General features: G+C 38.3%; 1 protein-coding gene across 1 annotated transcript in view; it reads right to left on the reverse strand.

Moving 5' to 3' along the window:
• VPS13B (vacuolar protein sorting 13 homolog B) overlaps positions 1 to 25,176 on the reverse strand; it is a 775,227-nt gene that overhangs the window by 150,587 nt on the left and 599,464 nt on the right. Inside the window, exons 36-38 of the mRNA XM_052651420.1 lie at positions 11,605 to 11,807; positions 9,062 to 9,269; positions 8,577 to 8,761 (exon numbers count right to left, since the gene is read on the reverse strand). Of these exons, the coding sequence (XP_052507380.1) occupies positions 8,577 to 8,761; positions 9,062 to 9,269; positions 11,605 to 11,807 (596 nt within the window). The remainder of the gene's footprint in view (positions 1 to 8,576; positions 8,762 to 9,061; positions 9,270 to 11,604; positions 11,808 to 25,176) is intronic.

The following is a 25,176-nucleotide window of genomic DNA, read 5'->3' on the forward strand; positions in this document are numbered from 1 at the left end:
ACCAGAGGCTGGACTTGTAGATGTGACTTTGAGAGCCCTGGGAGTTGAGGGGAGACTACCAGGTGGTCTGAGAAACAGGGCAAAAAAGAAGCTAGTCTGCTGAAAAAGAGTAAAGCAAATATGAGGAAAGAAGCAGAGAGAGGAATAGCGGGTCAATACTCCCCTGGATTCCTGTTTTCCATTCTTGGCCCCGTCCTTTACTAAAGGCCCAGACGCATCTCGCCCTTGCCCTCTAGGACTCCCCCACTGTCTCTTGACCCAAGCTGTCGCCTCTGTTTTTCGCTAGGCCAGCTTGAGGGGGTTTCTGCTATCTGCTGACCTGCTACCCTGCAGGCACTGATGGTATAACTGGGGGAAGGTGGCACCTCATCTAACAGCCATTCTCAGTCAGTGAAAGCATTTCATTAATCACATGCAGAGCCATCATTCTCAATAAGTACTATGACAGACTGCAACCAGAAAAGTGTCTTTCTCAGAAAACAGGCTTTCTTGGTCTGTCCCAGTAGAGCTGAGGGCCTCTGATCAGTTGAGGGGACAGTGATGAGGATGGCGATGTGAGAATGACAGCAGTTACTGAGTGCCGTAACAGCCTACTGAGCCTTTAACTGTGCATGACATCATAGCACGTGAGTGAAAGGCGCTCAGCCGTGTCCGGCTCTTTGCAACCCCATGTACCATAGAGTCAGTCTATGGAATTCCCCAGGCCAGAATACTGGAGTGGGCATCCTATCCCTTCTCCAGGGGATCTTCCTGACCCAGGGATTGAACCAGGGTCTCCCACATAACAGGCGGATTCTTTACCAACTAAGCTATCAGGGAAGCCATACCTGGAGCTTAACATAAATTGTCTTTTTCTTCCTCCCAACTCTTCAAGGTAGTTAAGAGTAGGGTTTTGTTTGGAAAGGTTTATGACACACTGTACAATAGAGACGTCATCCGGGAGAGGCCAACGTGCTGGGAACGCAGGTGCCATGGGAGGGTACTTAGCATGACAGATTCATCATGATTTACGACCTGGCCATGGGTCTTGCAGTCTCAAAAAATGCCCATGGTGTCCCAGGACTGGCTAGATTTAAGAATGCTGAATCATGTAACCAAGTTCACTAGAGACTGATATATAAACCAGATGCCAAGTTATTAATTTACCATGAGATGTATCACTGCCAAGCAGCCTGGATACTGATGCTGGCCTGAGAACTCTCTGTAGACATACTGCATCAGGAGTCAAACTATTAGAAGGATATTTGGGTGGTTAGATGATTTGGATGTTAGACCCAGAGATCTGACAGCTGCTACATTCATCTCCATAAAGGGGATTTAAGCTACCAGGTGAACCAGACACTGAGGCACCGTTTCTTTGGATGCTGCCAGGAGGGCTTCTTCCAACAAATGCTTCCATAACCATCCTAGGCTTCTAGAACTGACCAGTTCTCCTTCTGAAGGAAAGGTTCTTTATTTAGATATCCGAATACCCAAACAGTCTTCTGTGTCTGGGAGTCCTTTTATTTATTTAAGGTTATTTTGCATTTTGGTCTGACTCATTATTTCATGATTGAACAGTCTGAAGCAAAAGAATAATTTTATTTTCTTTCCATATTTCTCAACAGAGTTCCTAACTATCACTCATATGTGTCATTTATAATGTGAATACTGTATTGTTTTACAAATACGGTAAAGAACATAAGTTTTGGAGTCAGAAAGACCTGGGATGAAATTCTGGCTCTTCCATTTTTAAGTTTAATGATTCAAGACCAGTTAATTTCTCATGGCCTCAGTTTCCCCACTTATAAAATGGGGATACTGCCCAACCCCCCACAGCAAAAATGAGATTTAATGAGGTTATGTACTCGAAACACCTGGCACAGAGCTGGGTGTAAAAAACAAAGATGATCATAACACTTTGCAGCAAAAATAACATAGATCGCAACCATTTTGATTCTCCTTGGCTTCTAACTATGCATTGTTTTGTTTGTTATTCTCCCAATGTGGTTTCACTTTGATTTTTATAATCATATTAGTGTTACTTTAAAAACTAATTTCCCTGACTTTTGAGTTGGATAAATAAAAATGAATTGGGAATGAGTACACTGATTTCTTTGGCTTACCATTCTCTTTCTCCACCAGAAATAAACAAATGACACAGTCTGCTTTTTGTCTTTTTGTTCCTGTTATCCTAGAGATGATATCTTTTATGAACACTGGTCATTTTTTTTTTCATGTAAGAGATTTGTACCTAATTCTGAAGCTTGAAAATGCCTTAACTGTGAAAGTGCTATGAAATTATAGAGCTTTAGTATCAAACTTATTCTTTTTGCCAATTAATTCAATTTACTCTTTTAAATGTCATAATTCCCCAAATCACATGGTTTCTCCTATATAAATGTGTCTATCCTAACATATATTCAGCTACTCTATCTCCTGCATTTGCACATGTAATTATGGCCTTTCTTTTCAATTAGATTATAACCCCTACAAGAGTAGAGGTAGATATTGTCTCTTCCTATCTTCACTGTCATACGCTATACTGAAAAGGTATTCAACATTTATTGATGATAAATGCTACAATGTGGAAATAAAAGTAACAGATATATATGTTTATCTTCTCATCTGTTAATTATATTCACATTTTCTGAAGGTATAGATCTGATTTTAAATGTCTATTTCATTTTTCTAATGTAAGGTTTTGTGAACCTGTGTTCATTTTTTCTCTAAATTAAACATTTTCTTTCCCTTTTATCTGACTTTAACACCAGTAATCTTATGTATACCCTAGATACTTCCTACATTAAGAGAAACTTCTGATTTTAGCTCTTATGTCTTTACTTTCAATCCATACAGTATGTTATCCTTTATTTTACTTCTTTAACTTTACTTCACATCTGCTTATATTGCTCCAGTGATCCCAGCCCAATACTGAATGTTTATCTTGAATTGTAATATTCAAGCTTTATACTCTTGAGATCCTTGGGGAAAGATGATTATTTAGTTTGGGCTACTATCACATACCTAATGAAGATATCTAAACATTTAGTACAATATATAAATGAAAATAAATATTAAAACCAGAGTAATACAGTACTGAGAGAACAAGAACAAGCACCATGACTGATCTATGTGACGATTAAAATCCCCATTACCAATTCCACTACAAAGTATAAATTAAAATTTTACAATCTGAGAACATGGGTATTTCCAAAATGGAAACCTCAGTTGGCAGTATACACAACAGGATGAGGAGAGAGGAAAATCTACAGAATATGACAGACACAGTGCCAGAAATTTCTTATATTTCAGCTCACTTCAATAGCACATCTATTCTGCTGCTGCTGCTGCTAAGTCGCTTCAGTCGTGTCCGACTCTGTGTGACCCCACAGACGGCAGCCCACCAGGCTCCCCCGCTCCTGGGATTCTCCAGGCAAGAACACGAAAGTGAAAAGTGAACGTGAAGTCGTTCAGTCGTGTCAGACTAGTAGTGACCCCATGGACTGCAGCCCACCAGACTCCTCTGTCCATGGGATTTTCCAGGCAAGAGTACTGGAGTGGGGTGCCATTGCCTTCTCCAACATCTATTCTAGGTTGATGGTATTACTTTACCTTAAGGTGGCGCTAGTGGCAAAGAACCTGCCCACCAACACAGGAGATTCAAGAGAGGCAGGTTTGATCCCTAGGTTGGGAAGATCCCCTGGAGTAGGAAATGGCAACTCACTCCAGTATTTCTGCCTGGGAAATCCCATGGACAGAGCAGCCTGGGAGTTACAGTCCATGGAAATGCAGAGAGTTAGACACGACTGAGCAACCGAGCACAAATACACTACTAACACTTACAATTTAACATGATAAAATTGAATGCTAAATATGCTCCTTTTGCTTTTTGTGAACATTAATTTCAGGGTCTTTATTCTGAACCTATGGCTAGTTTAACATTATAGAACTGTTTTCCATATTTTTCAGTACAATCACAAAATAAATTCCATAAAGTCATATGAGGAGCCTGGTTTATAAATTCCAATATTAATCATGGAAAGACATATAAACAAATACATTTAAGGAGTCTATGTAAGGTCAGTTTTTTTATGAACCAAATAGTACTGAAGGAAAAAAAAATCCAAACTCGATTTTGTTTTTAGGACTAAAACCAAGGAGATTAACTTATTTTTGTACTTAAGAACTAGCCCCTGCCTAGGGGGCAGTGGGCTTGGCAGAATATTCAATGATCTCACCAAGAGCCCATGTAACATAATGACATTAGACTGTGTGTTTATAGTAGGTAATACCACTGAAGCATAAAACACAATGCATCCTGACATAATTCAGTTTGTAAAACCAAATGCATTCAACTGCCCCATAAAATAATGGCAAACAATGGAATATGTCTGAATTACACAGACTAGGAACATAGATATCCATGTACTTATCCACCCATTCAATATACTGAGCATCTCTGCAGCAGTGGGTACTACAAGGAACATAATGACAAATCACACATGACCATTTCCTTTGGAAACCTACAATCTAGGTGGGAGACAAGATATGGATGACTAAAACGTGAAGACCAGGTGAGAAACAGCATAAACGTGATGCCATGAAGTGTTACAGGATGTCAGAGAAAGGCAGCATCATGGGTGGAGAGGGTATCCAGGAAAAGCTTCCGGATGGCACTGGAGCTCTCTGGAAGTGTGGACTGGATTTCAGCAAAAAAGGGAGAGATGCCCAGGCAGAGGGAGTGGTCCAGACTTGGGAGGCCATCAGCCCCTTTGACCAGAGCAGAGATTGTATATAAGGGAAGGAAAGGCAAAACTGGGCCTGGAGGTTTAGCAGGGCCCTCAAGGCTGGTCTAGCAGAGTGACAGGACCACTGAAGGTTTTCCTCCTAGAGAAGGAAATGGCAACCCACTCCAGTACTCTTGCCTGGAAAATTGCATGGACGGAGGAGCCTGGGAGGCTACAGTCCATGGGGTTGCAGAGTCAGACACGAATGAGCAACTTCACTCACTACTTCAGTCAGTCTAGCAGTGACAGGACCCCTGAAGGTTTTCCTTAGGGAATGACACAATCCACCTGTTCCTTTAAGAACTCAGTAGGGCAGGTTGGAAGAAGAGATTGAAGGCTGAAATTCCATTTAGGAGGCTTTATTTTGGTCCAGGCATTTGAATATGAAGGAGAAGTGGAGGGAAGGAAACTAACATTTATTAAGAGCTCATTTTGTGTAAGGCATTTGTTTTAGCTTTAATATTTCACTTAAATCTCATGGAAAAAACTCTGAAAGGTAAATAGTGTTAACTCAGGTGTTTGGTTGAGGAAATTAAGGCTCCAAAAGATGAGCAGTTTGCCTAAGATCACTGAATTAGTAAAACACAAAGCGGGAGGGGACAGGAGTCAGCAGCTGAGACTTTAATGTCCAGGTTACCTATACTAGACCAGGCTGATAAAAAGATTTCTTTTCAGAGGTTCCCTGCTATTCAGGATTGGGAGTTCAATATTTTAGCTGTGTCTCTGGTACAGATCTAGAGATATTTACATAGACTGGGAGAAGGATTCTGACAACACAGAGATTTAACGCTGAATGCTTGAATTCTGAAATTACAGAAACTCTTCTGCCCCGAACAACCACAGAAACCTGCCTGCTGCACAGACAGCGTCTAATGACTGGACAGTGTCTCATCCATCTATGATCCCCCTCAGGAGTATGCCCAGGGTCTGGCACTGCCAGGGCTCAAGAAAAAAGCTGTCATACTTTCACAGATAAGGTCACCCCAACCCCTGGGATGAATTTTGCTCCTCAGGTGAATATAAGGCTAGGCCAGGAGCTCAGTAGCATGGCGACTTTCTGCCCATCTTCTCTGTTCTTCCGTCTCAGCTGTTAGCTCTGGGTATTCTCGCTTAGCATTGGGATCTAGCCTTCCACTTCAGCTTACAGTAGGTACAACCCTGTCTTGCTTCTTAGACCAGCAGCTTTATCTTTGAACTCTGCCACACATCAGTTCCTCTCGATATGAAATATAGCAGGACTTCTCTGATACCGACTCTCGTCTTTTTGAAACCTGCCAGGCTTCCCTCACGTGGTGCTTATGTGCCAAGTCTACTGTAAAGGTCCCCAAACTGTTCCAGATCGCCTAGACTACTTCTGCTGGTCTGGAGAGTCATTAGACTCCAGCTCTTTCTGGTCTAGCCTGTGCTTCCGCGTGATGAAAAGACTTTTGGCGATAATCATTGTAATAGTACTGGTAGTACCCATACTTACATAGCATTTACTATGTGCCAGGCATTGTTCTATGTGTCTTATAAATATTCATTCCTATAGGCATTACATTATTAATAGCCTCATTTTATTGATGAAAGAAAAGCAAAACAGAAAACCTGAGGTCGAGAGATTACTTTACTTGTCTAAGGCGACACAGCTTGCGAGTGGCAAAGCCAGAATCTGAGCCCAGGCATTCTGGCTAGAGTTCATTCCCATAACCACTCTGCTCTCCTGCCTCTCCAGTGGCAGTGAGAAGATGAAGAACATGTCATTAGTGAATGTACTTTCGAACTTAAATGCTCTGTTTAATGCAACTGGCGTAATACTGCTACCAATGATTATCAGGCTTAGGATAATTTTTAACTATAAATCTGAACCCTAAAATCAGTTACAAAAAAAGCCCTTTACATGATGCTGAAACATTGATATATGAGTATTTTCATTGTGACTGAAAATACTACAGATGTTCTGCATTTTGGCTAGTCTAACAAGACAGTAGGATTCAAAGACAATGCCACTTTGTTCAGCAAAAATAATCCAAGAATACTGGTAGAGAAGATAATCATGAATATGACTTTGACAGACGGGGAAGCAAATGTGAACATTTAAAAATCAAAGTAGAGTTGCTACGAGGATATATCTTAGAAGTCTTCGTCACAAGGGAAAAAAAATGAAAGTAGAGACAGTTGACATTGTGGCAAATTGGATAGTTCTGCACACTCTGGTTTATTTGACAAAATGACACATTTCATTGTTATCAATTCAGAAGGTGAACATCTGACTATATTACAATCAAGAATTGAAATAAGAATTAAACAAGCCTATAATAATACCTATGTTTATAGGTAGTGTGGACTCCTCTGATTTGTATTATTATTCTGACTTAAATATAAATCAGTCATTAAAAAAAACCAAACTGGTTTATATTTATTTATGAGGGGCTAGAGATAAGTGATCAAGACATACCAGAGAGGTGGGCAGTGCAGAGACCATAGGTCCTTGTGGGCCAGAGTAACATACTGAATTCTGTTCTCAGTATCAGAGGAAGGTTTCAAGTTAGGGGAGTGAGGTAATCTCATCTACATTTTTAAAAGATCACTCTGGTTGCTATTTGCAAAGCGCATTTCAGGGAGTGAAGGATGAATTCACAGAGACCAATTAGGAAGCTACTGTAGTAGGGAATAGAAGACAGTGGCTTGGACTCAAATTGTACCAGTAGAAACACAGAGAAGTAGATGGAATAGGGACATGTTTGGATGTAGCGCTGACAGGACATGTTGATAAATTAGATGTGGGAAGTTAGAGAAAAAGAGCAATCAGGAATGCCTTCAAGTGAATGACTGTGTGATTGAGCAATCGGTGGAAAACTAGGAGAAAAACAAATTTTAGGAGAAATTCAGATCTGTAGAATTAATAAGTAGAATAATGATACAGTGATATCTGCAGTCGAGGAAATGATGGACAACCAACTTTGCATAAAATCATAGGGAATATAATCACTCATTATTTGGCTTTCCTATAAGCCTACCACCAGTCCAGGACCATTTTCAACTTTGGAAATGAAATGAAAATTAAGTCACCCTTTCTGGCCTTACGGGGACATATCTTATTTCATAGAACAGCTCTAAACAAGCTGAAGGGTGTGAGCACATGGCAGGTTATTCGGAAGATGTGTGGCAGGGGCTTCCTTGGTGGATCAGTGGTAAGGAATCTGACTTACAGTGCAGGGGACACGGCTTTGATCTCTGCTCTGGGAAAATCCCACATGCCATGGGGCAACTAAACCTGAGTGCCACAACTACTGAGTCAGTGCTCTAGAGCCTGGGAACCACAACTACTTAGCCCCTGGGCTCTATATGTGCTCTGCAACAGGAAGAGCCACCGCAATGAGACGCCCACACACTGCAACAAAGAGCAGCCCCCAGGCACCGCAACAAGAGAAAAGCCTGGGCCGCAGTGAAGATCCACCCCAGCCGAAAATGAATAAACCTTAAAATAAAAGACAAAGAAACTGTGTGGTGAACTCAGTGGCACTGCTTGCCCCATTACAGCTGGAGGCCACGTAGGCTACAGGTCAAAGAGGGGAGCCAAGAGCTCTCAAAACTGCTGGGTACCATGAATCTGAATGACTTCATCCCCCTCTTGTAAAATTTATAGTCTGCATGTGTCCTGTGTGTATGTACGTGTACATATGTATGTTTTTGTGTGCACATACATGTACATTTCTCTCTGAGACAACTGGCGGAAAAGATAGGTATGCTCCCAATATTTTTCCAATTATCTAATCAGCGCCTTCCCACAGTGTTTTTATTTTGAAATGAAAAGTCATTCCAAACCTGCAGCATGTCACCAAGGTCTGCTGTGCTAATGTCTGGATCTTCGGTGGTGTTGAAGGGCACGGGAGTTATGCGTACAAGGGTGAGCACTCTAGGTTCTGGGTATCTCCACAGCATCATCCCTGGGCTATCTTCGGTTTCATTGTAAAACAAGACTTCATAGACACCAGGCATTTTCAAAGGTTCTGTTAAATGAAAGTATAATTAATTGTATGCTTCTGAAGTGGGACATGTTGGTTTATTAAAGCAAGAAAAAATTATGAATATAAAAGAAAAGAATATAAAGAAGCTGTCTGATCATGTTTAAATGGTTTAAGAGAGGAACAAATCAAGAATCTTCCCTTAAGAGAGACTGAAAGGCAAAGTACTGTTTTGGTACGACAGGTATTCATTCTATGCACTTAGTTTTCAAGTGATGTTGAACTGTTATCATTTACTTAATATGGAGGTAAACACACAATCATAGTGAGGCTATCGCTACTTACCAGCATCCCGTATATACTGAAATAGACCTGTCCGTAGGTCATCTGAACTTTGTTCACCTTTAAATATCTGATTTTTTTCCAAAGGAGATGGCATTTGTGGAACTGCTTCAGAAACATGTGCTTCAAAATTTCCCTCCTCGTTAAGGTATCCACTGAGTAATTCATGTAGAAGAACTAAGCAATTCAAATGTTCTTGACCCCAGAAAACCTTTAAAATCATATGAAAAATTTTACTGGCTTTAAATACAGATATCTCATGAGGATAATTAGGTACAATTATATTTGAACTAGTTCAAGACTATAATTACATTTATTTTAATTACTGATAATAACCAACCTGTAATTTTTAAGAAGCAATTGACCTTTGGGATGAAATTCTATTCTTGGGCAAATACATAGAAACAAGAAAATCAAGCAAATCCTGTAATGTGTGGGTAGCAATCAATTTTAAATGCTGAATTGATAATAAAATTATGTAGATCAGAGGTAATATTTATGAATTAAGGGAAAAGAACATTGAATACAGTATGAGAGAAGCAATGAAGATCCTTTCAGGTCAAAATGTTAATAATAATAGGTTTGTAGAATGGCTTTTATTTTGTCATGAGATTACATGAACACATCCTGCTATTAGGGTTCCTGTCTTCGTACTTTTCACTCTTCAGAGAAAAAGAGAAGGAAGATGCTCAATGAGCTTGAACTTAAAAGGCTCCCAACTTCAGTGTTTAGTGAGAAAGTACCAACCAGCTCAGCCCTTGAGAACCAACTGCACAGGAGCTTCAGTAGAGTTTCAGAACAAACTCTTGCTACTTCATCTACCAGAGAGGATCACCTTCCCTTTTTCTGCAGGTGAAGACTTAGTCTATAACAGAAGGATGACCAGTGGGGAATAGTGATTAATGTCAGAGGACTCAAGCATTTAATAAAGTTGAATTTCTCCGAATATTTCGGGTGAAAGCATTACAACCGTAATTTCCAACAGAATCAGGTAACACAGAAAAGAAGAAAAGAACATACAAAGGTAGAAAAGAATAAGCCTATGCTTCGTGGGCAAGTTTTCAACCCTAAGTTTAAGTCCTACCTCTGGAATTAAGGCATCTCAGAAATGAAGGTAAGAGATATGATACTAAGTCTATTTTTTCCTCATCAATCTTATTTGTATTGAATCCCAAAAAAACAGTGATAGGTGAAAAGTCAAGTTGGCGAGTAAAATACCATGCTCCAGCTTTTAAAATGTCAAGAGGCTTTATAATGCAGAGATTATATACTTTGTTTTGCTTTTATTCTTCTTTTAATGTGGAGTTACTTTGCTTCCTTGGAAAAATGGTAATGCAATTAATATTCTTGACAAAACAACACATAATCACAAGCTTAGTAAATATATGAAGATTTATAACAGATACTAAAAATTTCCAGACCAATATAAAGCAGTAAGTTAATGGGCTCTGCCCACATCGAGCTGTGTCAGTAAGAAAACTGGTGAAACAGTGGAGGCAAGGCAGCTTTTAGATGAAAACAAGAAATTCATATTTAATATGCCTCAACTATTAACAAATTAGTCATTTCCACTTTCTATAACTCTGAATTTCTCAAGCTTTTTAGATTTGTGTCACATTTGGGGGACATCAAATCATACGAAAAAAACCTTCAAATTCTATCCAAATAGAAAATTATCAAGAAATAAATTGGATAACCTCACACATTCCACACTTGGCTGCAAATCAAATGCATAAAACATTGCAGTGTGAAGTTGTATGTCATGTTAGTCATCAGACAGCATAACAGCTAAACAACATGTCATTAGGAAACGGCTCATATATTACTGATGATACTGCCTGAGACAGACTGACTACTTTAGAGTAGAAAAGTCTACACATTAGGAAAAAGTTTACTGATTCAGCAATTCCAAACATGTCCTCACAATACTTATGTACAAATATTCATAGCAGCATTATTCATAATAGCCAAAAGTGGATGGAATCTAAACATCCATCAACTGCTGAATGGATAAATAAAGTGAGGTACATCAATACAGTGGAGTATTACTTGGTTGTAAAAAGGAATAAAGTACTGGCACCTGCAGAAACATGAATGAACCTTGAAAACATTATGCTAAGTGAAAGCAGCTCTTCACAAAAGACCACATTTCATATAATTCCATTTATATGAAATGTTCAGAAGAGTCAGAGATAGAAAGTAGTGGTCTCTTAGTTCTGGGGAGGGGATCAGAGGATGATGGGGAGTGTGAATGGATGAAGGGTTTTGGAGGTAGGTGTGTGAGAATATTTTAAAATGGATTGTTGTGATGACCACATGACTCTGTGAATACATTAACAAAATCACTGAATGGTATACTCTAATTAGGTGAATTGTATGGTTTGTGAATTATGTTTCAATAAAGCTGTTAAACAAGTTTAGCAAAACACCAATCCAACAATACCCTTTCTTACCACACTAAGTTTAAAATTTAATGAAACAGTTCAAAAAAATGAACAAAGGCTAGTTTAAAACTTGTGGGAAAAATAGGGCCAATCCCTACAGACCTGTAGCAGACCTCCTCTTAAATCAATGGATATTTTTGGTATGGACTGTTCTGGGCCTGGATCGCCACTGTGTTTACACCATTTAGCTTCCAAATTGGCAGTAGCACAACACGGTCCTATTAGAATCCGACTGCTTTCTTTGAGACACGTTTTAAGGAGAAAATCATTTACGCTGAGTAGAAAAGATGACCCAAGAATCACACCTAGGGGATAAAAAAAAAGAAGAGATTGAGAAAGGTAGATAATATAAGTCTTCCTTGTCAAGAAAAAGTGTATGATTGGGCAAGAATTATCTGTATTTTTTAAGAGTGTCAAGTCATCCTTTGTCAGTTTTCTTTTCAGTTGGCTTTTCCCCAAAGTTTCATGCCATTTATATAGAATTCTAGCTATGAAGCAGGTATACCTTATTCACATTCCTAACAAAGCAATATTTGCCAAAACATTATGACTTTTTCCATGTGTGAGCATTTTAAGTTTTATGAGTAGAGACATTTTCATTAAACTGTGCAAGTTTTTCAAACAACTACATTAAGAATGAGAACAGCTGCTTCATTTGTCTATTGTTAACATGATGGGAGAGGGCAATTTTCTGTGATTTCTTAGAGTAACAGAGTACAGTATATTACTTTGCTAGACACTCAAGTTTTTGACTGGCTCATGTTAAAATTCAAAACAATCAAAATATATAACATGTGTTTTCTAAAAAATTTAGTTTAATCCAAACTTCACACATCATAACCACTTGAAGTTTACAAAGTTTTAAAAACAGATAGTGGCAGGTTAGATTTATGGGAAAAACTATATGCTATAGTTCAAAGTAAATATATCCAGAAAAGGAATACAGTTTAAAATGGAGCTTTTCTTTTGAACTTAAACTAGAAGTGTAGATCAAAACCTTTTCATAAAACCAATGGCACACTTTAAGATATTTGGATGAAAAGTCAAAGTGGTGGGTTAACTTTCCCCTAAGGAGTTCATATTCTGAATTGTCATTGTGAATATTGAATTTCACCAGACCACATTTGTAATGTCCATGGCTTATTTTTCTAATGATATTTGATCCTTAAAAGACATGAAAGATTAAAAAACACCTTAGACCCACAGTATACATGTTTCAAAGTACAATAACCACGTTGGCTTTTTAAACTCTGTGGAGACTTGAAAACTGCATGTATGTTGTATGTTCCTACTTTAGAAATAAGACACACCACACAACTTCTAACCTTCCATGGAAGACAATCACATTGACAAGAATGTTAAGACTTTTGTTAAAAATCGTGACGGTGGAAATCAACTTCTTAAATTTGTTCATCAAATGTATTGTGGCAATAAGACTTCCGTTTCACTTACATAATTTTCTACACTTCGCTTAGAATCAACAATCATCTTTATTAATGGAGAGATAGAATGACTTCTGACTTACCTGCATTATATTTCCTAAAATGTTTAATTCTCAACAGTAAGTACTTGCTAAATGAAACATATCAATTCCTTATTCAGAAATTTGTCATAATGGGATTATAAAGGTAGGGCTTAATTGAGTACAATCATCTAGCAAATGAGCATTAAAGGAATGTCAGAATTACAATACCCATTATTCTCAAATATGAATACATGCATCTTCATACTACCCTACAATGAAATACCCCATTATCTGGTGGAGAATTCCATGGACAGAGGAGCCTGGCAGACTACAGTCCAGGGGGTCGTCACAAAGAGTCGGACACAACTGAGCAACTAACAACAACAATCTTAATGTGAATGCCCGATTAGTCCTTCACACAGGAAGTGTTAAAGGTCTTCTAGGTTTTAAAATCTTATTTAGTGTTTATCATTCTCATCAGGCACCCGGATTGGATAAATCTGGGGCCCACTTTGAGGGCTCACTCTTAGATACATTTCTAACAGTTATCAATTTCTATATCATTCTATCTAACTCTATTCTTTTAAAACACCAAAGAAGAGAGACCTTAGTAATCTAAGACTGAAAGGAAAGACCACATCTACTTTACCAGCAGACTCCGAGCATCCCAGAAGCAAGGACCATCTCATGCAGTATAGGACTAGGCACAATGATAGTTATTCAGGACAGATCCCACTGCACTAAATTGACAGTTTAGAATCTGATCTTATTTTCAGCTGTCACGATGTATTTAATTGACAGACAAGAAAGAAAAGTGCTTACCTCTCTGCCATTCTTCCTTTTGTATTAATTATATCATGTAATAGAAAGGCTGGGTGGAAGAGACCTTAGAAACCATCTTTCCAAGTCACTTCCTCTTAAAAAGAAAACCACACACAAAACCCTTTTGGTTTTGAAATAATGTGAGACCTACTAAAAAGTAGACTTCCCTGGTGGCTCAGTCAGTAAAGCGCCTGCCAGCAATGCGGGAGACCTGGGTTCAATCCCTGGATCGGGAAGATCCCCTAGAGAAGGAAATGGTACTCCACTTCCATACTCTTGCCTGGAAAATTTCCATGGACTGAGGAGCCTGGTAGGCTACAGTCCATGGGGTCGCAAAGAGTCGGACACGACTGAGCGACTTCACTTTCACTTTGTTTTACTTTACTAAAAAGTTTCAAAAATATACAGAGTCCTCATATATCTTTCACCCAGCTATGTAACTATAAAACAAATACTGATATCAGGAAATTCACAATGGCATAACACTATTAAGTAACCTACAGATCTTATTTAAATTTTGCCATTTCCCTCACTAAAGTTCTTCTTCTGACCCAGGATCCAATCTAGAATCCTTAGTTTTCTTTAATTAGTGACAGATCCTCTAGGGTGTTTTTTTTTGTCTTTCATGACCTTGATTCTCTTAAACAGTGCAGGCCATCATCTTGCAGAATCTCTCTCAATTTGGATTTATCTGGTGTTTTCTCATTAGAATGAGGTTATGCATTTTTGGTAAGAATACAAGAGAAGTGATATCTTTTTCAGTGCATCATAGTGGAGTGATATTGATGTTTTACTAACTGCTGGTAATATTAATCTTCATAACATAGGTAAAGTGGTGTCTATCAGCTTTCACCACTGTTATTTTTCCATATGTAAATAACAGTTATCTTGTGGAGAGGTATCTGGGGATTATCCATGTATCCTCTTTTACATCAAACTTTCAGTCACTAAGTTAGTAGCATTCATCAATGGTTCTTGCTTGCAACAGTTATCACTGTGGTGTCTGGTAATGTTAATCTTCAATTTCTCTCATTCTTCTACATTTATTAGCTAATTCCCTGGTGGCTCAGATGGTAAAGCGTCTGCCTACAATGCGGGAGACCCAGATTCAATCCCTGGGTCGGGAACATCTCCTGGAGAAGGAAATAGCAACCCACTCCAGTACTCTTGCCTGAAAATCCCACGGACGGAGGAGCCAGGTAGGCTACACAGTCCATGGGGTCGCAAAGAGTCAGACATGACTGAGCGACTTCACTTTCACTTTCATTTTACAGTAAAAAGAACTGTCCCTTCTACCCTCTTTATTAGTTCAATTATTTATTTATACCAGTATGGACTCATGGATATCAATTTTATGAGCACTAATCTAATACTTTCATTATTTTACTTTGTTGCTTAAATTTTTGGCCATTGGGAATCCCTTCAAGTTGATTCCCATGTCATTCTGATATATCCCTATCATTTTTTGATAACTTCTTTATTTTCGGGCCACAAGATGTTTCAGGCTCAATAGTATTTTTTTCCCCATCCCATCTCTAGCATTAGTCATTTCTGCAGAGCTTTGATTTCTTTTGCTAAAGAACGGTAGCTAGAAACCAAAATCTGGGTGGTAGGTATGCTCACTGCTGCCAGGGTGTCACTGCTCCTAGAGCCTCTCAGCAGAGTAGGCTAAGAAGTACATGTATGTTTACTGCACATGTATACACACACATCAATATTTCTGTATCAGTAAGTACATTAAATGAATTCATACTGATACCTCTAGTTTTAATCCAAAACCAAAGAATTTGGTTTCTAGCCTATTCTCTCTTTTTTTAACTCTTTATTTTGCATTAGTGTGTAGTCAATTACAAACAATGTTGTGATGATTTCACGGGAACAGCAACAGGACTTGGTCATACATATACATGTGTATCCATTTTCCCTCAAACATCCAGGTTGCCACATAAAATTGAGCAGAGGTCCTATGCTGTTCAGTACATCCTTGTTGGTTATCCACTTTAAATGCATAGTCCCTTTTCTTATTTGTAATCTCTTCTTATGATAGTGAGAAACCTACAGAGTATTCCTTCAGATGGACTCATTTCTAATCATCCCCAAAACATCACTTGGAGAGAATGGTCAAAATTAAAGCAAAAGAACTAAGACAGACATAAAGGACAACTTCATTAAAGCAAAGGTAATCATCTACCAAAAAAAAAAAAAAAAAGAAACTATCAAAAGAAAGGGCTGATATTTATTCCTGAAAGTCTAAGAACGGGCTTGACAACATTTTGTCTGGAGCATACAGATGAACATTACCTTTCTCACTCTCTCTATAGCACTTTTCATTTATACAAAGATATTTGTAAGCACATAAAATTTTCTGTTGTCGAACTAACTTCATACATACATACAGAATTTGAACCTTTTAGTCATATCTAATATGCAGCGATGACCTCAAAATACTGATCCTATACTGTCTAAATTAGTTTCTGTGGTTTTGCCTTTAAAAAAGAGCAGAACTGGAATGACAAAATTTACTATGTATTCCTCAGAAAGTGCTTACTTCTTCTCAAAGAACGCCGTGTTGGTGGAAGGTTTTTCTTAACTCCCTAACATTACACAGCTAGAAGTATTTATTACTAGAGTGAGGAGGGGATGTAAGAAAAAATTCTAGACTTGCATTTTTACATTAAAAAAATCGAAATGTTGACAGCCTTTGTGTTACTGTGTACACTGCTCAACACATGAACATCTTCCTACTGTCATACAAATTCTATTCATTTTTGCTCAGGTAGAGAGAAAAAGACACCTAGAACTCCTGGGCGAGTAAAGTTAACGGTAGGGACTGAGATCTTGAGAAAATGGCCCAGATATAGTGAATGAATGGTCAGGCAAACATCTGGGAGCCTGAAACAGGAAGAAAGGGGGATCAGACTCAGGAGTGCACTGAGGAAGGCGAGAAGAGACACACTACGACTGAAATTCAAGAGACCTTGCAGGTGAGTCAGGTGCTGACCCAGCTACAGCTATATTTTAGTAATGGCAGAATTTGATAACTAGTTTTCTACAAAGTAGACTCATAGGGCTAGGAACCTGCTGAACTTTCTAGATTTTCAGCTTTGATTCTCACTGGAGTTTGATCTGGTTCAAGAATGAACATGAGATTTAATGAAAAACAGTGAGGCTCAGCTAGTAAAGAATCTGCCCACAACACAGCAGACAAGGGAGATGCGGGTTCAGTCCCCGGGTTGGGAAGATCCCTTGGAGGGGGAAATGGCAACCCACTCCAGCTGATGGACTAGAGGAGCGCGTGCACGCGCGTGTGCACACACACACACGCACACACACAGAGCGAGGCACAAATCACACACACACACACACAGAGTGAGGCACAATACTACTTTGGGGAAAGAAACCACACACACACACACACACACAGAGTGAGGCACAGTAGTAGTTTGGGGAAAGAAACCACACACACACACACACACACACACAGAGTGAGGCACAAATCTCACACACACACACACACACACAGAGTGAGGCACAATACTACTTTGGGGAAAGAAACCGTTGCTTTCCGGTTTTGAAGTCAAGAAAATGAAGGCTATCATGGCTTTAAGGATAATTTCTTAGGACATTATTCATAACTATGCCTCATTTCTTAAATAAGTGCTACTCCCATGCTTCTAACTTGTCTATAAAGAATTTGGATATCCTGGAAAACTTCTAACTTGATATTTATGTATCAGGCATGTATTCGTCATCAAACCAAAATTTACTGGTTATCTACCATACGGTGGAGTATACACAAAGATAAAGCGAATGCTTTGCCATTCTCTTCTACATCACAAGATTTTGCCATTTGTTAGCCTCAAGCCTCAATTTGTCAGCTTCAAGTTCTGAGATCTCATTAAGTATGAGAGGGAAAAAAAAAGACAACCAACAATATGTATAATATTGACTCTGTTAAGCAATATTGACTCTATTATGACACAAATCTTTGTTTTTGCTTTTTATTCATTTTATCTGCTGTCTGTTCTTTCACTCTAAATCAAATATGTAATTGAACACCTTTTCTGTAAGGCCCTGTTATTTTCTTTTCCTCTTCATTTCCCCAATAGCCTACCCCTCCCTCTATTCTTACTTTTTCTAATCCTTTACAGTTGGTACATACATACATACTAAGTCATTTCAGTCATGTCTGACTCTTTGCTACCCTATGGACTGCAGCCCGCCAGGCTCCTCTGTGCATGGGATTCTCCAGGTAAGAATACTGGAGTGGGTTGCCATGTCCTCCTCCAGGGGATCTTCCTTACTTTCGGATTGAACCTGCATCTCTTAATTCTCCTGCACTGGCAGGTGGGTTCTTCTCCAGAAGCACCACCTGGGAAGCCCCTCTAGCCTATTTCTCAAGTCTACCAGCACTGATCATGAGTTTGAACTCACAGAGGATACTGAGAATTAAGAAACTAATGTTGACAGTGAGGATGTAGGAACAGGCATTGCCTAAAGCCATTATGCAAACACGTGACCTGTAGACATAAATGTGCCCTACTGGGTCCCTTCTGTCTCCTTTCTTCTCTTTCATGTCTTACACCTACAAGCAAATTAGGTGTGGCTTACTCTTGAGACTGAAGCAAGTAATTTAACTTATCCCCACATGCCTACCTGTCCACTACACCTGCTACACACACCAAAGCTGTGGCTTTGCTCCTCGATGAGGAGATCCAGTTACTTGTGGGATCACAGAAAGGTTAACCCACAAGTACCGGTTTTTAAGTTTAAAATAGAGCCTCCATTTCCTTCTGAACATTTCCTGCTACATTTTTAAAAAGCTACAATAAAATAAGAGAAAAATATATTAGTTCAAGTGGTTTTAATCTTAGTGTAAATGACCAGTAATAAGAGATTATGGTGATCACTTCATAAGAAAGAGTGGTGATAAATTTCACAGAGTCATTTATAAATGGTAAACCAAAGTTCACACTTTTACCACAAAATATGAAAATAATCCCTGGGACTAAAGACAGGGTTATTAATTCTCCTTTCCCCTTTCTTTTACTCTGTGAGAAGCTGGCCTATGGGACATCATCCCTTCCTTTTTGTTTTCTTTGTTTTTTTTTCCCATTAGGAAACATACTAAATATCTTCTTTGCGATGAAATGAATCTTATTTTATATATCACCACACATATAAACCCAAAGCCACAGAGAATACTCAGAGTTCATTTAAGATGGATACTTATCCATTCAAAATCTGGAATAAATGGCAACAGAAAGTGAGTTAAAGGCAATGTGTTAATCTTCTTCCTAATGGACTAATGCAAGGTGGGACAAAATGACTACAAGTAAAAATGATAACAAACCCACCAAACTTCTTAGCACTGAAACACTGGAAAAAGTTGAATAAATTTTGAAGTTTTACCACTCCCCTGCACCTGTGTGTTCACATACAGCAAATATGATAAGATGCGTATATCTGTTCTAGCTCAAGAGTATATAGGCATTTGATGTGTTATCTTTACATTTTCTATACTTTTAATTTTCCCCTAAATTTCCAAAAATAATGAGAAAAGAAAATAAAGAAATATGCTGCAAAATTATAAGATTTAGAATGATCACAAAATTTAAAAGCATGAATATTTTAAAAAACATGGATATTATTAAAGCTATTTATGCAATCACTGATCAGGTCATTTTGTAAAATTTAATTTTAAAATAATTTCAAGCTTTCCACAAAATTGATGTCTTTCATTTAGTTTCCCTTACTGTTAACAACTCATATAAACGATAGTACTATTCTCAGAAGCCAGAAAATTAATATTAATACAACACTACTAATAAACCTTATATAAATTTCACCAGTTTCTCCCTTCATGTCCTTTTCTTGTCCCAGGATACAACCCAGGATCCTGTCTTGCTTTCTGCAACTGTGGGATCAGGTCATTTTTGACCAAACATATCCCCTCTTCTCTCTACCTCCTTACATTCAATAGACTGCTTCTCTGCCTGACTCTTCCACTGGCCTCGTCCAAAGATCTGTATTTATATATTTAATTTCAGTTGTAGGAAACTAATGGCAGATACTTAATTAAAGTAAATGAAGTGTATCAACATGGAGAAGTTAATTTCAGAAACAACTGCTGTGATAAACAGAAATAATCTTGGTTTGTTTGCATATTGACATACTTTTCATTGAGTGTAAAAATTCAGTTCAAGGAACAAATAGTTACCTGACCTTTAAAATACTCCTTCAGAAGACTAATAAATGCAAACCACTTGTTTTGGAGAATGTTTACAAAATGCTGCCAGCCCTACCTCGTCAATCTCTGCTAGATCTTTAGCAAGGAGCCTACTATCTACATGCTGACTGTGCAAAGTGCGGGCTACATCAGGCTTCTGTACATCAACAGAAAGAGTACTCAGTGATGACATGTGCTAGCAAAGCATATCCAGGTATTTCTATCTAGCTGGAAATAATCTACGGTTACTAGAAAATCAGCAAGCATTGTTAGATACATCCAGAAGTCAATTTGCATACTAGTGAAGCATGAGGATTACTCAGAAAGTGAGAAAGGAAAATTTTTAAGAGTATGGTATGTAAAGAGATGACTGTAAGTGATTAGATGACTAGAAAAAAAAAAATTCTGTTTAAGTCTGGTCCACGAAAGAGATGATTAGAAATCTTTTCGTTTCTAGTTCCTTCAACTAATTATGTTGAAGCATTAAAAAAAAAAAAAGGCACTTGAGTATATTTATTCTTTTTTTTGGGTGTGCCATGTGACATCTTAGTTCCCTGACCAGGGATCAAACCTGTGCACCCTGCAACGGAAGCACAGAGTCTTAGCCACTGGACTGCCAGGGAAATCCTTGCACTTGGGTATTCTAATCATGAAAATAGCTGGGTTTTCCCCTTTTGATCAGAATATGTAAGTGGTTCAGATCTTATTTAATTACATCCTATTTTGTAATATGCCTATATCTGTATGTTATTAAATTTGTAATATAGGATAAGATTAAGGTATGAAACAAAATATAACAAAACTGTTAGAGAACTACATGAACACCACTGTTTAAGCTGACAGGGATGTTCTTCCCAACAAAGTTACTAAAAAGTCTAGCTCTCAAAATGAGACTCCGGTTGGGTAGTCAGCCTGCTAACACATGTCCCTTCTCTGAAGCACCTGATGATTTTCCACCGGTGAGATTTCCAGGAACTCTCATCTAGGCCTCATCGATAAGTAAAAGCTGGAACTTCTAGTCTAATCCAAACCTATTCTCTGGACATGAGAAAATGATAAGCAGCAGGAAAAGATATTTTTTTTCACACAAATAAAGGCAGAAAGGCTATTTATACTTGGCCTGGGAAAGGCTACCCACTCTAGTATTCTGGCCTGGAGAATTCCATGGACTTTATTTATAGTCCATGGGGTCTCAAAGAATCAGACATGACTTTGACCTTCACTTGTCTGGAAAAGGTATTGTTTGGAGAAATGTTTTAGAACTCTCAGATCCTAGAAAAACTAAACTGAACATGCCAAAGGGAGATGGTGGATATGCTTTGCCTTTCTTCCCCTCCAATCTGCCACCATGCTTACTGTTTTTACAGTTGTGTCAGTTTATTAGGAAAGTAAAACTTGACTGGATCATGCAGCTATATTTAAAAAAAGCAAACTAAGAAATCTGTGCATACTGGAAAGTGTAACAATCTGCTTACAGAGGAAAGAATAACTGTAAATATATACTTTGAAAGTTTCTTGGGTGAACATAGTAGCTAGTTAACCTAATGAGGAAACTGCTGGTGGATTAATTTTTTTTAAGTCAGTCACATGAACAGAATAACTGGTATCAAAACACTGTTGAAAACAAAATGGCTTCCTAAGCGATTCACTGCAATGGCTTAGAAACCGATACTCATCTACGTGATCCAGGTTTTTAGACTGGTTTAATAGAAACCAGAGGCTAGGAGACATGTGTTATTGCTCCCCCTGCACCCTGGAGTACCCCTGGACAAATCACTTAATCTCGGCATCCTTAAGTAAGGGAGTTCAGACTAGCTCAACGGGCCTCAACCTAGGGTTCTCTGATATGCAAGGAATCCCATATAGTAATGCTGGTCCACGAGGTATGTTCAGTATTTCAAAAATCCTGGAAGAAACTTAAATGAATTTGTTGGAGACAGGGCTTGGCTACAGTCATATCAAGTTGGTACAGTCAAGTTAGCTATTTTATCCTAAATACAGCATGTGTGGATGATGGAGCTGGATAAAAAGTGTTCCTGATAAAGGAGAGGATGATCTCTGAGACAGTTTTCAGCTCTAAAATTAAATGCTCTACAACCTCAGCATTCATGGGGTATGACTGAGATGGGAGAGTGAAGGGGAGGAAGATACAAAAAACACAAATATTTATTGAGGAATTTAATAAATTTGTGCCAAGGAATGTGTGGAGTACTGTGTATACATTATCTCACTTAATCCGCTCAACAGCCCTGTGGATTAAGTGTTTTTGCCTTTATTTTGGAAATGAGCTGTGTTGTAACTTTTACCAGGATCAACTGCCAGCAAGTAGCAGGGCTGGGATTAAGAGTGTCTGCCTCTTTCCAGCACCATGTTGCTTTATAAAAACTGCTGTTAGTTAGCTCTTAGTAATTTCATTTTTCCAACTGGTAACAGGGTTGGGAATAAACGATTTTTCCTGTCCCCTCTTTCTTGCTCAGTCTCAGTACCTTAGGCCAACATAGCCTACAGGTCCAGGGGCCCAGCCAGAGAGCAAAAGAACATCTAAGATGTGTCTTCAGTCACTCATCGCTGGCAGGGTTGCTTTGCCAAAAACTTTCCTAGCAAACAGCCTTCTGGCTTATGTGGATGAGAAGGCAATTTGCTGTGACCACAGGCAAAACTAAATACTGTCACAAATTCAGTGGAGTGGGAGAAGAGTAACTTCTAACCGTCTTCTTTTCCCACAGTTTCAGTGCTATGGGCGACAATAATTCTGGTTCATTTCACCTAATACTAACTTATAAGGTGCCACTGTTAGGATGCAAAGGAGACACTATTAAGAAAGAGATGTCTAATATTTAATTGCTAGGACTGGAAACTTTCTTCTCCAATAGCATTTGCACAGTGAGATATCTTCCTGTTAATTAACAGATTTTTTGTTGTCTCAAACACCCTTTTCCCTCCTGTCCAAGAAACACTGTTTTAATATGTGTCTATGAGAAATTTTTATTAGTTGTCCCCTTTATCCCCTCAAATATATCTAAATCTAGAAGAATGGTTCTTTATCATATCTTTGTTAAAGCTAGGAGAAGAAATAAAAAGCAGTGTTTTTTAAAAAAGCATTTTTTTTTCTACAGTACATAAGACGCACGAAGTTTAGTACGATGGGACACACTTCTAAAATACATAACCCGAGGCCAACAATTTTCTAGCAATCTAGATTAAATTTGGGATTTGGTAACTGAAAACAATAGGGAGGAAGACTACTACCTGGAGACAAGATTTGAAAGTGAACCTATTTGGAAGAGTATAATAATTATGCCAGATTTCTCATTAGAAGGGAGCAGAGCCTTAGGAAGACTTCACATTCCCCAAGAAAACCATATTTACACAATTAACAATTCTTTTGTTGAAAAAAAAAAAAAGCTTTCCTTATTGCATGCGGACACATGTGGGCTGTGTAAAAATATAAGAGATGTGTAACCCACGGTAAACACAAGGTAATGATCCTAAACAGGCCAAATCCTTGAACTCGTCATTAATAAATGTCTCTCCTGCATTCAGCTACCCGGGCTGCTGGAAGCCTGTTTTCTTCAAGTACTTCAAACACGGAAATCCAGGAACATTTATTATTTTAATCCATTACAGGCAGTGCTTGATTTAACTTTATTGGTTGTGGTGGTGGTAGTGGTTATAAGTGGGGGTATAGCAATGTTCTTTTACACATCATTTCAAAAGGGCTTAATTATATTTTATAGTTTGGGCCAGGAATTCTGCTTGTTTTTTTTGTCTAACAAAGTTCAAATGGAGTTCAGGTCGGCGATTAATCAGAAGAAAAAGTCGGAGATGGCTATCTGTCTGAGATGAGCTCATCTCCGTCTATGAAAGGCTGGGCAGGTACATGGTGTTCACTGCGCCACAGACCATGAGCATGCTCGGACATCTGAAGATGGCTGCTTATGGGACGAATTTTACTTTCCAGGCAGCCTGGAAATGAACACATCAGAAATTTCACCCAGTGGTTTTCTTCTAAATTTCTGAAGTTACTATCCTAAGGTATTTAAAGGCTTCCCATTAAAATCCAAAGCAGTAAACTTAGTAACCTCACAGCACTAAAAAAAAGTGTACATGAATAACAAAAATCACGTGACAATAAAAAAAGAAACACATAAACCCTTTAGCACAAAAATTTTAAATATTCCAAATGAAAGATGTCAAGACTTAATATAATTTGGTTAAGCAAAATAAAAAAACTATGACCACAGAAATATGCCTGAACATCATATATCTACTAGTAAGTTTTTTTTTTTAATATCAAACGTTAATTTTTTTGCCTCTGTTTTTTGAGGGGGTGAAAAAAGATAATTTCTAAGATAGCAGTACTAACATTATTTATTATTGTCCAAAATTCTATCTAATCATATATTATTGATAACAACCACAGCCAAGAGGATAAAATCTGTATGTTGGGATTTCTTTTCCATTGCATATAATTTCTAAGAGAGAGGACAAGAAAATTACTCACCAAGAGACTTAGGCATTTACCTTTTTTATTTCCTACTGTATTAGAGGAAAAAATAATGGGACATTATTTGGAAAAAATAAGTTATGAGAACTTTACTTTTTCCACCTATTTCTCATTCCATTTTTAGAACATCCTATGGTTTGTGAATGTCTCAGTAGTTCACCATTATGCACAGAAAAATCATCATTGAAAAAAAATAAATAATTCACAGGTAATTTAAGAGCAAAAAAAGGAGGACAGGCCAGTTCATCAGTAGCAACTTTGAACCTTGTTATAAAGTAATAGGAGGGAATCTGACCAGGATTAATAGTGGTCCTCAGTGCTGGGATGAGGGGTGTCAGGTTTCACAGACTCTAGGCCATCTGTTCTGCCTGCCTACATTTTACTTCTGCAAAACTATAAACGTACCTCTACCTCAGGGACTATAGAGAGGCATTAGAATTCTTCTGCTTTTCATTATCACAAGATTCAGTAACTCATTTCATTGTCAACATAATCCCCTTTTACTCTTTCTTTTGCGCTTGCTGGGTATGCCAAAATGACAAATAAAACCCCAGATGTTACAGGCCCAATGAGGTTTCCACCTTTCCTTGAGTGTTGGGTTTAAGCTACTTGGGACACGGTGTCAAATATGACAGGACCCTGATGCCCACA

Source organism: Budorcas taxicolor, chromosome 14, assembly GCF_023091745.1.
Source record: "Budorcas taxicolor isolate Tak-1 chromosome 14, Takin1.1, whole genome shotgun sequence".
Classification (NCBI taxonomy): Eukaryota; Metazoa; Chordata; class Mammalia; order Artiodactyla; family Bovidae; genus Budorcas; species Budorcas taxicolor.